The 13,686-nt window shown below is 36.7% G+C and overlaps 1 protein-coding gene across 1 annotated transcript in view; it reads right to left on the reverse strand.

The window, feature by feature from the left end:
* Positions 1-13,686, reverse strand: part of ZDHHC17 (zDHHC palmitoyltransferase 17) — an 83,407-nt gene that overhangs the window by 24,731 nt on the left and 44,990 nt on the right. Inside the window, exons 6-9 of the mRNA XM_075058179.1 lie at positions 9,736-9,800; positions 8,246-8,408; positions 3,508-3,633; positions 2,095-2,237 (exon numbers count right to left, since the gene is read on the reverse strand). Coding sequence (XP_074914280.1) covers positions 2,095-2,237; positions 3,508-3,633; positions 8,246-8,408; positions 9,736-9,800 — 497 coding nt within the window. The remainder of the gene's footprint in view (positions 1-2,094; positions 2,238-3,507; positions 3,634-8,245; positions 8,409-9,735; positions 9,801-13,686) is intronic.

Raw genomic sequence — 13,686 nt, forward strand, 5'->3', positions numbered from 1 at the left:
GCTAAAACAACACTGTGAAAGCACTTAGAAACGTGTCAGATTCCTAGCCTACACAGATAGTGGTTGCAAACTACATTTAGTTATGAGATTTCAGTGCTAAAGATATTTTGGAAACCCATGCAACGAAAATTACACATTAAAATTACATCAGTAAGAAGAAAAAGCTTAGGAGACCTTGGTGTTATCAGCCTACATACTTGAAATATTTCAGATTCTTGAATCTTTTGCCAATAGAAAGTCGGAAGAAAACCCAGATTAATTTACTTCCAACATCACTAGATTTGCCAAGTTCTAAGATAGAATGCTGCTACTTTAATTAAAAAAAAAAAAAAAAAAAAAAGCAAGCCACCAGAGTTATTTTCACCTTCTTATACTCTTGCATTTCAAAGACTGTTCTGAATACAGTTGATCATAGTGGAGACAAACTAGGTGAGTGTCTAGGTTACTCCATATTCAAGAAAAAAATTGCTAAACATATCAAAGATCACACTGAACTGCTAAACTCCCTGAAATAAAACTTCTTCCATCATCTGCCTAAACTTCCTTACATTGATGCATTTTGCTTTTTGTCCTGGTGGTGCCCTCAGGTCTGCCACAGACAAACACGTGTGCACTGAGTAGTTTCCATTTCACTCCTTTACTCCCTTGCAGTAACTGTCTCTTCTCTAATGGAAGTTTCTTAGGCCTTTTGAGAAAATCCTATAAGGAAAATGAGCTAAGATGGTGACTAATAAGTGAATATACACTTGGACACACAGTAGTTACTCAGCAGTAATCTTTCAGTGATTTTTGTGCATTTTTTGTGTGTGTGAAAGGAGTAGGGAGGAAAATACAGCTAGGCAGATTAGCTAAAAATTCAACAGGGAAAGGAAATCCTACTAGAATAATAGCAAAAGATTCATTCAAACCTGGGCTTTGTGAAAAACACTTCAAAGTACTTATACTAAACATTAAGCAAAGGATAAGAGAAAGTAAGAATGGTAATCCTGAATACGTGTCAGGTAGGTAAAAATGTAAAACTTGACAGAACATAGATCTTGAGAAACTTGAAGAAATCTTGCCCTTGCTTCATGCAGGAGGCATGGTTGAGGATGTGCATTGCCAAATAAATTATCTGTAGGAGGAGGTCAACAAATTGCACAGCCGCAGAGATGACAAAGAGACTAAACAGATCATGTTGAAGATCCTGGAGAGATAACAGCTTGATGCCCCCTCACCCCCTTCCTGGTGTACTAAGTTCACTAAGATTCTATGAACTTGCTTTACAGAACAGATATATTTTCTTTTCCTCTTTAAAAGGAAAGGAAGAAGCAGCAACTGTTTCTAATAAGCATGACATTCAATACCAGAAAAGCAGAAAGCTCGTAAGTATGAAATAGTAAGTCCTTCTATACACGCCACACATGACAACGAAAAGCAAAGCATAGATGAAGTAGTCTACAGATCTTGAAAATCTGTTGGAGCATGCCTGTGTGTGTATATGCACATGCATTTACAGATAATTAAAGCAATCAGAATCACAACTAAAATTCTTTATGATCAGGTAACAAATTAAAAACATTATTAGAAAGCAGCCTTTTTCTTTAGTCACCCGTTTCTACAACAACAGAAGCTATAAAACCTGACTCTAACTTCATTTATCTCTAAAAATCTCTTCAGATGCCTTTGGGTATTTAAACTCTAAAAAAATTTGGTTTTAAAAGCAAACTCATACATGCATTTTTGCTATTTCTTTCTAGTAACTTTTTTCTTGACTGTTTTCTTCAAAATTCATGCTGATTACTGTAGACAGACATTCAGCACCCTCCTCTGGAGAATGACTGAACTGTTCTGCTCTTAGCTTCTATTACCTCAGTGGTATTCACCCAAGGCAATTCCATGGCTATTTGCAAGACAACAGAGCATTACAAGAGCTAAAGTTCCACATGATCTTTCCCAGAAATAGTAATAAAAAAAAAATTCCAACAAAAAATAAATGTTGCATGTCAAAAAAACCACGCAAAAAATAGAAAGTTAAGATTACTTATCCAATAAAGATGTCAGCAAAACACTTGTGCACACACTAAACAGACAGCATCCTAGTAAAACACTTACTTTGAAAGAAACTGCACCATAGCCCAAACGCCACCATACATCAGCCCTTTAATGAGCCAAGAATCAATGTCTAGGTCTGCTATAAACCCAACCAGCCAAATTACTAGGAAAGGAGTTCCCAGCATCACCTTCTGACGGAATTCCTATATAGAAACAAATATCAGTAAGTGATTCTGTTTTTAGGAACAGGTTGTATAATAATATTCTACAATAAATAGGACAGTCACAAAAACTTAAATTTTCAGGAAGCTTGGCATAGGGGGAGGAATCTTCATAAATTTTTGTTCTTTCCTATTTTTACATATCTCCAATGTATGGACAAGAAAGAATCCTCCTAAAATTTTATAACAAATCAATAATTTTATTTGTTTTAAAAAGAACTGCCTTTTAGAGACTACTGTTAATCCAGAATAAAGGCAACAGTACCTCTTTTTTAAGAATCTAAGTGTATACAATTTTTAAGAATTTAAGTGTATAAACTACTACACAGCACATGGCAATCTCAGTGAACTTTAAAGACTGAAGTTATGGAAAAAAGTCATACTGAAGTGTCTATGAAGACAGAACCTTTTTTGTCTTATACTATGTGGTTACAATTCCTGATTAAGGCACTGAATCCTTTCCAGATATTCAAAACACAGTCACAATGCACATGTACACATAACACAATGCACAAATCACTTAAAGTCAATAATCACTGCATTATTATATTACCACGAGATTAAAGCACAGTGCTTTAATCATCAAGATGCAATGTATCTTTAAATCAAGAAGTTATAAGAAATCAGTGATAGCAATACTTAATATCCAGCACAACACTCTGCATGATAAGAAAATATTAACTCTATGCAAGTTCTCAAACTATAGGCAGGTAGACAGGTCTTCATGCTAGAGCAACACGTTACCCTTTATACCCTCATTTCTTGTCTCCTCCTATCTACAGTGTTAAATAATAACCTGAGAAGAAAAAGGCCTCCACATTAGAGATTCATATACTACATCATACCGCCAAGATTGACTGCTGCTTTCATTCAACTCAAAACACTGCATAATTAGAGAGGAGATCAGAGTTCAGGATATCTAAAATGCTTCTTTCCTGAGACACTTGAGAGTCAGCTTTGTGAAAGTCTTGGCTATCCCCAACAATACCAGACCACTTGGTACTTTCCTAACATTTAGTTAGGACAAAAGCTAAAGGTAACTGTGTGGAGGCTTAGGGTTTTCTTTCCTCCTGCCTTGAACAAAGATATTTATTTTTTTCTTTTGCAATTACTTTTGTCATAACAAAAAGGCGTTTCCCAAAACTGAAACGTGGGGAAACCACAGTACTGAACTGCTTACCTTAAACAAACACACAGGCCCCCAAGCCAACAGCAGCAGTAATATTGATTTACATGTTATACTACTTCTTACCTTATCAGCTTTTAGTTTTCTCAGAAAGGATGGACTGTCATATCCCTTTGCCTGTCTTGCTTCCTGTAGGTGATTGATCATCCAAACGTTTTTCCTCTGTTTTGCTAGATCAAGTGGTGATTCTCCCTGCCAAGAGTATAAAAGTGGGAAACATCCAATTTAAAAATAAAATGCATTCAGAGCACTTTTGAAACAGAATATTAGCAGGTAAAAATAATGCATTTTAAATCCGATTAAGCTACGTTCTTGCATACTTTTTGCTCTGCAGCTTACTTGACACCAAACATCATTCATTCCTTTTGGTCTTTTTCACTCATAACTATACATGCGTGGACAAGTAGTAGAATATTAAATGTGTGATCCTGACAATATATATGTCCTGACATAGCAATAATTGTTGCCTTTGGCATAACACATCTACGTTTCACTGTTCTACACAGTCTACTAGTCTGTAAATGAAAGACTGTGCTTCCCCCTCAGCTATTGACAGGCAGCAGAAATCAAGCAAAGAATAAGAACTTGTGACCCACTGGATCATGGAAACTCTCCCAGTCTAAAGCCTGACTTGTCAGATAATCCTTTGCCTTTTTGGCAGAGTGAAGTTACTAATATCATGGAACGTTTCTATAAGGAACTTTTTCCACAAGCTTAATGTTCTTATATTCATCTCAGTTATGGAAGTCCTAGGAAGAAAACAGGAAAGAATAAACTGATTGCTCATGTCCAACTTATTCCAAAACTCTGAGCTTTTATGCTTAGCTTGTGCTTCATATACTTTGGCTGCTAAGCCAGCAACGGTCCATGCTTTCTCTTTTCCTACTTTCAGAGAGGACTGACAGACAAAGCAAAAGAGAGAGGGATACAGGGGCCAAAGGTGCCTGCCAAACTGATTTGATTTTATTGCTTTCTAAACATTTAGGAAGAGAGCTAAGTGAAAGTTATTGACTGGGTCTAAAATTATAGAGGAGGCAAGAGACAACCAATTGCAGGTACCTCCAGCTTCAGTTTTGCATTTGACTCCTCCTCTCTTCTACTGGAGTTAACTCCCCTCCTAAACAAACCATTCATGGAGGCTTGAAAAATGGCTGAATCCTCCATCGCTCGGCCCCCTCCTAAAAAAAAAGTGAGACAGGTACCAGAAGCTGAAATTACCCAGAAAGGGCAATAATTACTATAGACAGAAGAGATTTCAAAGATTAAAGAGTACAGTTAGCTACCTGTATCCCATAGAAAGACAATGGGAATTGAGTACTTAACTGTCATTTTTGCCTTTGAAATCTTGCTCCAAACCTCTTAAAGGAGACTAAATAGCACAGACTACAGATTATGAAGTGAAGCTTTTTGCCGCTTAACAGGATCTTGCGCTCCTGTGCGAGAAGTTTAACTAGCAAAATCAGTTAAAAAAAAGAATAACCTTTTGACTTAACTTGGATTCAAAATTGTTTAGCCAGATGTTTAAGAAACAGATTAAGTTAACTCCATCCTCAACAGAAACGCCTGAAATCAAACTACAGTGCCTGCTTCATCACAAATTTAATAGCACCTTGAATTGCTAATATCTGGAAAACTCCAGAGATGATGCTGTTTTAATATCACCTTATAGATCTAGACTGTAAAGATTACCTGTGGACAAGCAATCCCCTCTGGGAGTTGATCTCCCAAGTAAATCCTGAAGTTGTCTTGGGGTCCAGCTGAGCATCCCTTCCACTAGAGGGCCATGAGACACCTAGGAACTGCCTAGATAAAAAGATTGAGGGAGCTTTAAAGAAGTCTTTGACTATGCTTCTCATCATCTGGCCATTTTAATATTTTCCTTGTATTCACAGGGGTGATGGATGGCTGACTTGCTTAGAAGGAAAAAAAAATAATCAGGGAACTTAATCTAGTAACACACTTAGTTTGCCAGCAAGTAATAAGGCTTCAGTAGTATATATTTAAAGTGTTTAGATAGAAAGAATAATCTGAAGAGTAATTACCATAGGGAACTTTACATGTAGACTTCCACAGACAAGCCTACAGATACACCGCATAATCAAGAAACTACATCTAAAGTTCATTCAATGATTTGTTAACAGATTAAAAAAAAAAAACCACTTCCTTAAACCATAAAAGCTCTTTTAGGTCTCTATCACTCTAGAAAAAAGGAGCTTCTCCTTATACTTAAATAAAATTTAAAGGTTTCCCCCCCAGTCCCCCAGTGATAAGCTGACTCGCTGTGAAATCATGTCCTCATCCCTCATCTGCCCAATCTGTCTACTGGTATGGCAAGATAATTTCCTTAACAAAAAAACCCCAAACAAACAAAAAAACCACTCTATTTTGACTACTAAAAAGCAGCTTCCAACTCCAACTGTAATCCAGTTCTCAGTAAGGAAAAAGAAAGTATCTTAGTACCAAAAGAAAAGTATTATTTTCTTGTACAGCATAATATAAAGAGGACAAATAACACAAACCAGGACAAACCCCACTGCTTGTATCAAGATTTATTCTAGAATAAAAGTGCTATTGTTCATGTACTTCTCAAACTGTCATGCAAGTAAAAAGAGCACCTTACTGAGATGACTGGTTTCAATTTGTTCCAAACCTAGGCAGCCAGCAGCATGTGCATTTCTAACACAGACTGCCTAGAGCTGGTAACAACAAGGTCAAAGCTCGCACCTAATGTTTCAGCCACTTCATAATTTGAAAAAGATGAATGGCTTTCAGCCAATGTATTTCTTTAACCTGAGCTGTCTTACCACCATTCTTGGTCAATTCCATGGGCTATCTGAGAAAAGAACCTCACTAGACAGTGCTGCAGAAATCTGGAAGTAACTGCATCAAGAAAGGAGCCTTTCACGATTCCTGTTACTTCTGAAGAAACATGAGCCAGACACTTAACCACCAGGTTTTGGCTCAAAGAAAACTTTTTTGCTGAACAGTCAAAGGAGAAGCACGAAACTGAGTTTCTATATACCTATAAAAAAATCAACCAAATTCTTATGTTTCCTGTATGTTTACTATCACCCAAATCAGCATCTGCTACAAAACCACTGGCAGGATGGCAAAATTGCCACTGCTAGAATGATTTTGATCCTCTGAAGATCCTAGAAACTTGGGATGGCATACAAGAAATGTAGGCTCCACCGCAGAAGGCGGGCAGTGGTTAATGAAACCAAGCACACGTCTTCTGGCATGACTGGAAAGATATCATGATCCAGCAGGTTCAAAAACCTATTTTTCTACTGACTGCTGCTGTCTGTCAATAAAGAAGGAGAGACCATGAATTGCTTCAGGCTAGCAGATACTTTTTCATTTGGCCAAACATACGAATTTTTATTATGGATTTCATAAGAGTTCAGAAATATAGGTAAGGTGATGACTTTAAAACTCTAGTCACACTAATCAGTCTGCCAAGGGAAGCAGGGTATAAGACACTTATTTTTTTTCCACAAAAATACTTTAATTTTTAACACTAGGTGGCATAGAAAAAAGCTTTTCAACAGTTTACAACAAGCGATACTAGAAGCACAATTCATCCACACGACTGACCTTACAGACCAGGAATAATTATTATATATTCACACCAGTACATGCAAGAGGCTAATTGATTTGTTTTAAACACGTGAAAAGCCATGTGAGTTTTCTAATGAGTTTTCATTCATGATCATCAGTATTTCTGATATTCTGTTGTGGATGTAGGACCGAGAAAGCTACTAGAAAAATTTGACTGCACCCTTAAAAAGGCTGTTCCATGCTGTTCAAGAAAATGGAAGTGTATATATATATTTTTTTAGCATATTTCTATCACTTGTGGCCAAGCAAAATAGGCCCTGGCCATCTTAATCAGTAGGAAAAATGGCGAAAGGTCAAATAAATTTAATTAAGTATAAATATTTATAAAATGTAGATTTACAGCTGTATTTTCCAGTGTAACCACTCCATCTGTAACACTCATTAAGTGGAAAATACAAATATTTGCAGAGAACTCTTTTTCTAAAAGTGACGACTTCTCTGACACCACAGAAGGAACAGCTTGGGTGGTAAAGTGCATCTAATTTGATATATAGAATAGTCTGGAGGCAATAGACAAAAAAACACATTCACTAGGTGCACCTCCGACTCCTGGAGAAGCTCTTACAGACTCCAAGTCTGTGGCATAAATTCTAACAGCTGCTTGGCTGGCCTAACATATGCTAGGGAGGGGCTCTGCTACTGCTGAACCTAGCTTCATTGTTAAGAGGTTCTGGGAGAGTAATCAGGCAGTTTAAAGTTCTGATACAAAAGAGAGCCCATTTTCTTATTTTATTCCTACTGGTATTTTTAGTCCTTCAACTTCCTTACTGCCACTGGCAGATATACTAGAGCATTTATCGTCTCTCTGGAAGAGGACAGAAATGTCTCACTTCTCACTCCAACAGACAGACAGTCACTCCAGAACTTAACTAGAAGACATGCAGTCATATTTCCAATTTGCATCCAAATGCACAGGTCTTCACGCAGGCAGCCTAATTGCACACGCCACTCCCATATATTTGCACGTAACCGTTGGTAAATTATTTACATGAGTGCTTTTGAAGGTGCAGATTTAGTGGTTATGCATCACTGTTAAGAAAAACTGATTCCCGGATTAAACATTAGTGGCATGGCTTTTGCTTCATCTTCATGATCCCAACATACCCACAATAATAATCTATTCTTGAGATCTCTGTTATTTCTGCTTCAAACCACTTACAATAAAAACAGACCAAGTGTTTACCTTTATATTTTGAGCATCAACATTAGCTCCAGCTTCTAACAGAAGGCTAATAACTGTAGTATTTCCTGCTAGCACAGCCCAATGCAATGCTGTGTTTTTGTGATATTTGTCTCCAAGATTAACAGAAACATTAAATGTAAGTAGTAATCGGGTTGGATCCACACTAGAAAAGAAAATTCTTGTTAGATCTACAGAAAATGAACTCAAATACATACCAACTTAATTGTTAATGAGTTCAATTTCTACAAAGACCATTGATCAGCGACACTATGTAGTAGCAAAGTGACATTTTTTGCCCATGATTATGAATGGCTCGACTTCCTTTCGCCCCAAACAGCAACCACAATTCTGTTGACTTTTAAAGGAGCTCAGTAAGACAGCTTGTTCTGGGATGCCATGAAACATTTATTATACAATTCTATTTTCACGTTTACTAAAACCTAACAGTATTAACAGATTTGTAAAAGCATGCACATGATTATATACTTGGCAGAAAATAATCAAAGTTCAAAACATGCTATATTTCCACTTTACATTCCAAAAGATGAAAATAAAATAGGATGATAATGCTCGTAATGGTAGGTATTCGTTAAAGCTAGTCTATGTTCCTCTCAACAATCAATGGAGATAGGCTCTTCCGAGCAGGAATCTAATTCATACAAATTTGCTCTTTGGAGAAGTGTTATTTTACACCAACTTTTCCCAGTCATCCCCATAGGAAGATTCACTTTGTAAACTAAAAGTTCATATTAGTGAGTACTTCTGCATATCCTCCTCTCTCTTGAAGAAGTCATTGTACTGGTTTTGGCTGGGATCAAGTTAATCTTCTTCATAGTAGCTCCTATGGTGCTGTTTTGGATTTGTGACCAAAATGGTGTTGATAACACACCTGTGTTCTAGCTACAGCTGAGCAGTGCTTACACAGCATCAAGGCCTTTTCCATTTCTCACACTGTCCTGCAGCTGACCCCAACTGACCAAAAGGAAATTCTGCACCAGATAATGGCATGCTAGGCAATAAAAGCTGGGGGAAAGGAGGAGGAAGGGAGGGCATTTGGAGTTATGGCATCTGCCTTACCAAGTAACCGTTACAGGCGATAGAGCCCTGCTGTCCTGGAAATGGCTGAACACCTGCCTGCCGATGGGAAGCAGTGAATGAATTCCTTACTTTCCTTTGCTTGGGTGCATGGCTTTTGCTTTATCTATTAAACTGTCTTTTATCTCAACCCACGAGTTTTCTCACTTTTACTACCCTCCTGATTCTCCTCCTCCCCATCCCGCTGGGCAGGAGTGAGCAAGTGGCTGCATGGGGCTGAGCTGCTTACTGGGGTTAACGCACAACAATCATAAATGAAGAAAGATAAAGTGGCAATTGTGGAAAGAACACTGACAAGTTAAATGAGAAAAAACTTTCAAAACATCAAAACCAGTCACTACTATATGCTGCTTAGTTAACATCAACAGAAAGTCAAAACTGCAGTGAGATATTACCTATGCGTTCTGTAAGCTGCCCACATTAAAGGTGTCATTCCATTTTGATCCATCATATCTACATCCTAAAACAGGAAAAGAACAAAAAAGTTGGTGACATAAGTAATCATGCTCAAGATCTAGTAGATACAAGGTTTGCAATGAGAAGCAGTATTTTAAGACAAACCAACTGAATTGGAAAAAAGCTGGCAAGCTTTCAGTACATAATAAAGTAGTATTTAAAAAATGGAAACAGACATCAACACCGCCATTGCAAAAATATAACCATTCCAATCTATTTTGGAAACTAGGGAACAGTCATGCTGTATAAGACTAGTCATTTCTATCTTACTATTAATCTTCAACATAAAAGATATATATAGATGGTGTACTATTGCACTACAAAGCAGGAGAAAACTAAAATAATGCACCAATATTTAATAAAATACTTGATAAATTAACATAAATAACATAGCCTGAATCCTACATCCTACTGAATGCCAGCTGCATCTATTCTTCCACTTGCAAAGCAATTTGCCTTAGTTCACTCGGTTCCAAAGGTATTTACTTATCTGGATAGCAAGTTCATGGATGCCAAAAAATTTTTAAGTTTAAACAAAAGCCATTAATAAAAACAACCTACCCAGAAACAAAACTGATTTATAATCAAGTGGTGACTAAAATGATGGCTAAAAATAAAATAAATTAAAAAGTTACATTTAACAGAACATAGCCACAGAATAACAAAACAGCACCATCCAGACAATTCTCTTAGATCCATCAGAAAGGATCTAATACCCACAGAATTTTTTCATGTTATAGATCCCTGCCTCACTAACACAGAAGTTGGTAATTCCCTAATACATCGAGGCAGACTAGATTCTCAAGCACATTTGGGTAAGTTCCACAGACCACTACTAACAAAATTACTCTAAGCTAACTTAATGCAAGACCTGAACAGTTTTCCTTAGGAGGCAATAGAGCTATGTCAGTATCACCTATGCTACTCCACTCAGTCCTCACTAGGAAAATTAGGTTGAAAGTGTTTCAATATTCTTTTTGCTACAGAAACTACTGACAGAAACCCAAAAAGTGGCTGATGTTGCTTTATCACTCCCAGAACTTTCTTCTCTGCTTCAGTAGTCTGCCAAATGCCCAGCAGCCTGGGATCCACTCACAGTGGTGCTAGCCTGACCCAGGCAAAAATTTTCCAGAAAATCCAATTTAGTTCTTGCAAATAATTGCTTTTAAAGCATCTCTAGCCTGCAGATAACTTTACATTTCTGAGGTTTTACTCTGTTGTTTAATTAAAAAAAAAAAAAGCCAAAATTTAAAAAACAATTGATGGAGAGGAAAGAGAACTTTATTGTATTGTTTGTTCAGAAAAGAGTTACATGCATTGAGACCGGGATCCAAGCCTGTTTGCCCACAATACTTGTGTAGATTAGATCCTTTTGAGCCTACTAGGACTTCGCAACCATTGACACTCCTTTTAACCTCCCATTGTTGAGGTCGTGAAGGAAATTAGAACTGCAGCCTAACCTCAAGTTCATTCATCCTTGAGAAGCACGACTGATTCACAGGTCCCACTGTGTTAACAACATATTTTGAAGATTGTACAAATTACTGTAACATGAACAATCACTCTTTCATCTTTAGTTTTCATATAGAAAAGCAATTCTTCGTGACAGCAGGGACCTGATTGCCCGGACACAAGTAAAACGATTCCTTCAGTGATTCCACCTGACAAATCAAAAGTACACTTTGCACACTAAGTGACACTCAGCTAAAAAGAAAAAGGAAAAAAAAAAAAAAGGCAGCCATGAGCTCCAGACTATTCCCTGCACATAAATTACCTAGTCAGGCTACTGCTATTGCTCATATTAAGCAACATCATGGGCTGAGGCAGATCCCTTTTCAAAGGAACTTTAACGAGAGGCAAAGTAACTAAGATTGACTTATATACTGTTATACAGACCCAACAAAGATGACATAGTTGTCGATAGCAGACACATGCTCTAACAAACTTCTCATCAAAAATTCTTTGTTGTTTTGCCAGATCATTACCACAACCACACAATGAGTGGGACATTTCACAAAGGAGTATCTCTGTTGCTGCTTTTTACCAAAGGGCTGAGGCAAAAAAAGCAAACTTTCAGCAACAGGTATGTATTAGGAGACTGTTCTTCTGTTCTGTTGTGTACCAACAGGCATTTTAGCATTAATTTCTTGTTTAACATTCAGTGACAGGTCAATCCGATAATGCTCATGAAGGTGTGTACCTATGCTGTTAGGACACAGTAAGAGTACTGCAAGAACCAAAGATTTCAACAATAAGTGAACACAAGGATCAAAAATTTTACATACTGCTACTGTTGCCGAAAACCGGAATAAAACTCCTTAACAGCAATGAGAAGTTAAGAAGCAGGCACTTCTTTATTGCAGCGCTGGGCACACAGGGGATCACTCCACCTAGTGTGTGCACCTGTCTGATTCAATCATGCAGGTTAAATACACACCTGTTATACATATTCACTAGATTTCTGGGAAATGCCATACATAATCATGAATTGTCCGATAAATCATTAGCATATGTAAATGTCCTTTTACGCAGGCGTGGTGAAGTCTCTGGTGGTCTTCAGAAGCCCTCTGGTGGTCTTCCATAGTCTTCCTCACCTTGTCCGATAGTTGACCTCTCTTATGTGATTCTGCGCAGTACGATCTTGCCATCATGCATTAGATTTACATAAAGTACATTCAATGTTAATTCTTACACTTAATGTTTCTAGTGATTGGCCCTCAATCACATCACCTCATCAATATTCGTATCTTATAACATTCATTGGTTAATCTTACTTAATTCCACTAACTGGAATCTTGATCAAAGTGGGGTTTCTAAGCAACAGAACTAAGGTCCATAACGATCTCTCTTAGTTTCTTAGGACAAAACACTACAAACTAACAAATCGGTCGAAGTTTCTATGGTTAACTAATTTTAGACAATACTTATTTTCTTATGACTGTATACAGCACATTTTGTATGTTCCTAAGTTTCGATGACTACATTGCGAGCTTCAAACCCCTATATTCTACAGTCTTTACCTTTTGATCAAACCCAGCTTATATATAAAATTTTAACTTATGAGAATATTTGTAACATTTCCCCCCTTTGAAAGTTTTGAAAATTATTTCAATACTTTCACTATAATTTTTATTAATTATAAATTCTGGGATTGTTTGTCTATCTTACTGTCTTGTAACAGCTTGGATGATTATAGTTTTATGATTGATTTTCTTCTTAAAAAAAAATTAGACAAATCACACAAATTGTACCTTTTCTTTTGTTTGTTTAAATTAATCTCCTGGTCAGAAGGGATGGGCTGTTTTATCTAATTCTAAGGATCCAGCTGTGGAGACATACTGACACAATTCTTAAAAAGAATTTCTTAAAGAAATCCTAACACTCTTTTTAAAAAAACATATTTCCAAAGGTACTCAAAATACTTAAAACATAAGACTCTTATGGGTAATGTGAGTGAGGTTTCTTAACAAATTTTGCTCAACTGTTGTTTAAGGGTATATTTTTTCTCTTTTTTTTTTTTTTTTTTTTTTTTTTTCTTTGCTTGTGGTCTATATGGGGTGTGATAGTCTCAATCTATAGGTAATACTTTGCTCAACTTGTTTCATAATCTTTGTTATAAAATGAGGGCCATTGTCGGATGACATTCTTACAGGCACTCTAAATTTTGGTATCGTCTCTTTGAGTAAGACTTTAACTATTTTTCTCGTTTTGTTGGTGCAACAAGGGAAAGCCTCAGGCCACTTAATAAAATATCAACTAAAACTAGGATATATCTTTCTTTTTAAGACAATTTTATAAAATCAATTTGCTAATATTCTCTTAAAAATAATTCCTTATTTAATAATTCCAAAGATAATCTTATTACTCATTTGGGGATAATTTTATATATA

Source organism: Buteo buteo, chromosome 26, assembly GCF_964188355.1.
Source record: "Buteo buteo chromosome 26, bButBut1.hap1.1, whole genome shotgun sequence".
Classification (NCBI taxonomy): Eukaryota; Metazoa; Chordata; class Aves; order Accipitriformes; family Accipitridae; genus Buteo; species Buteo buteo.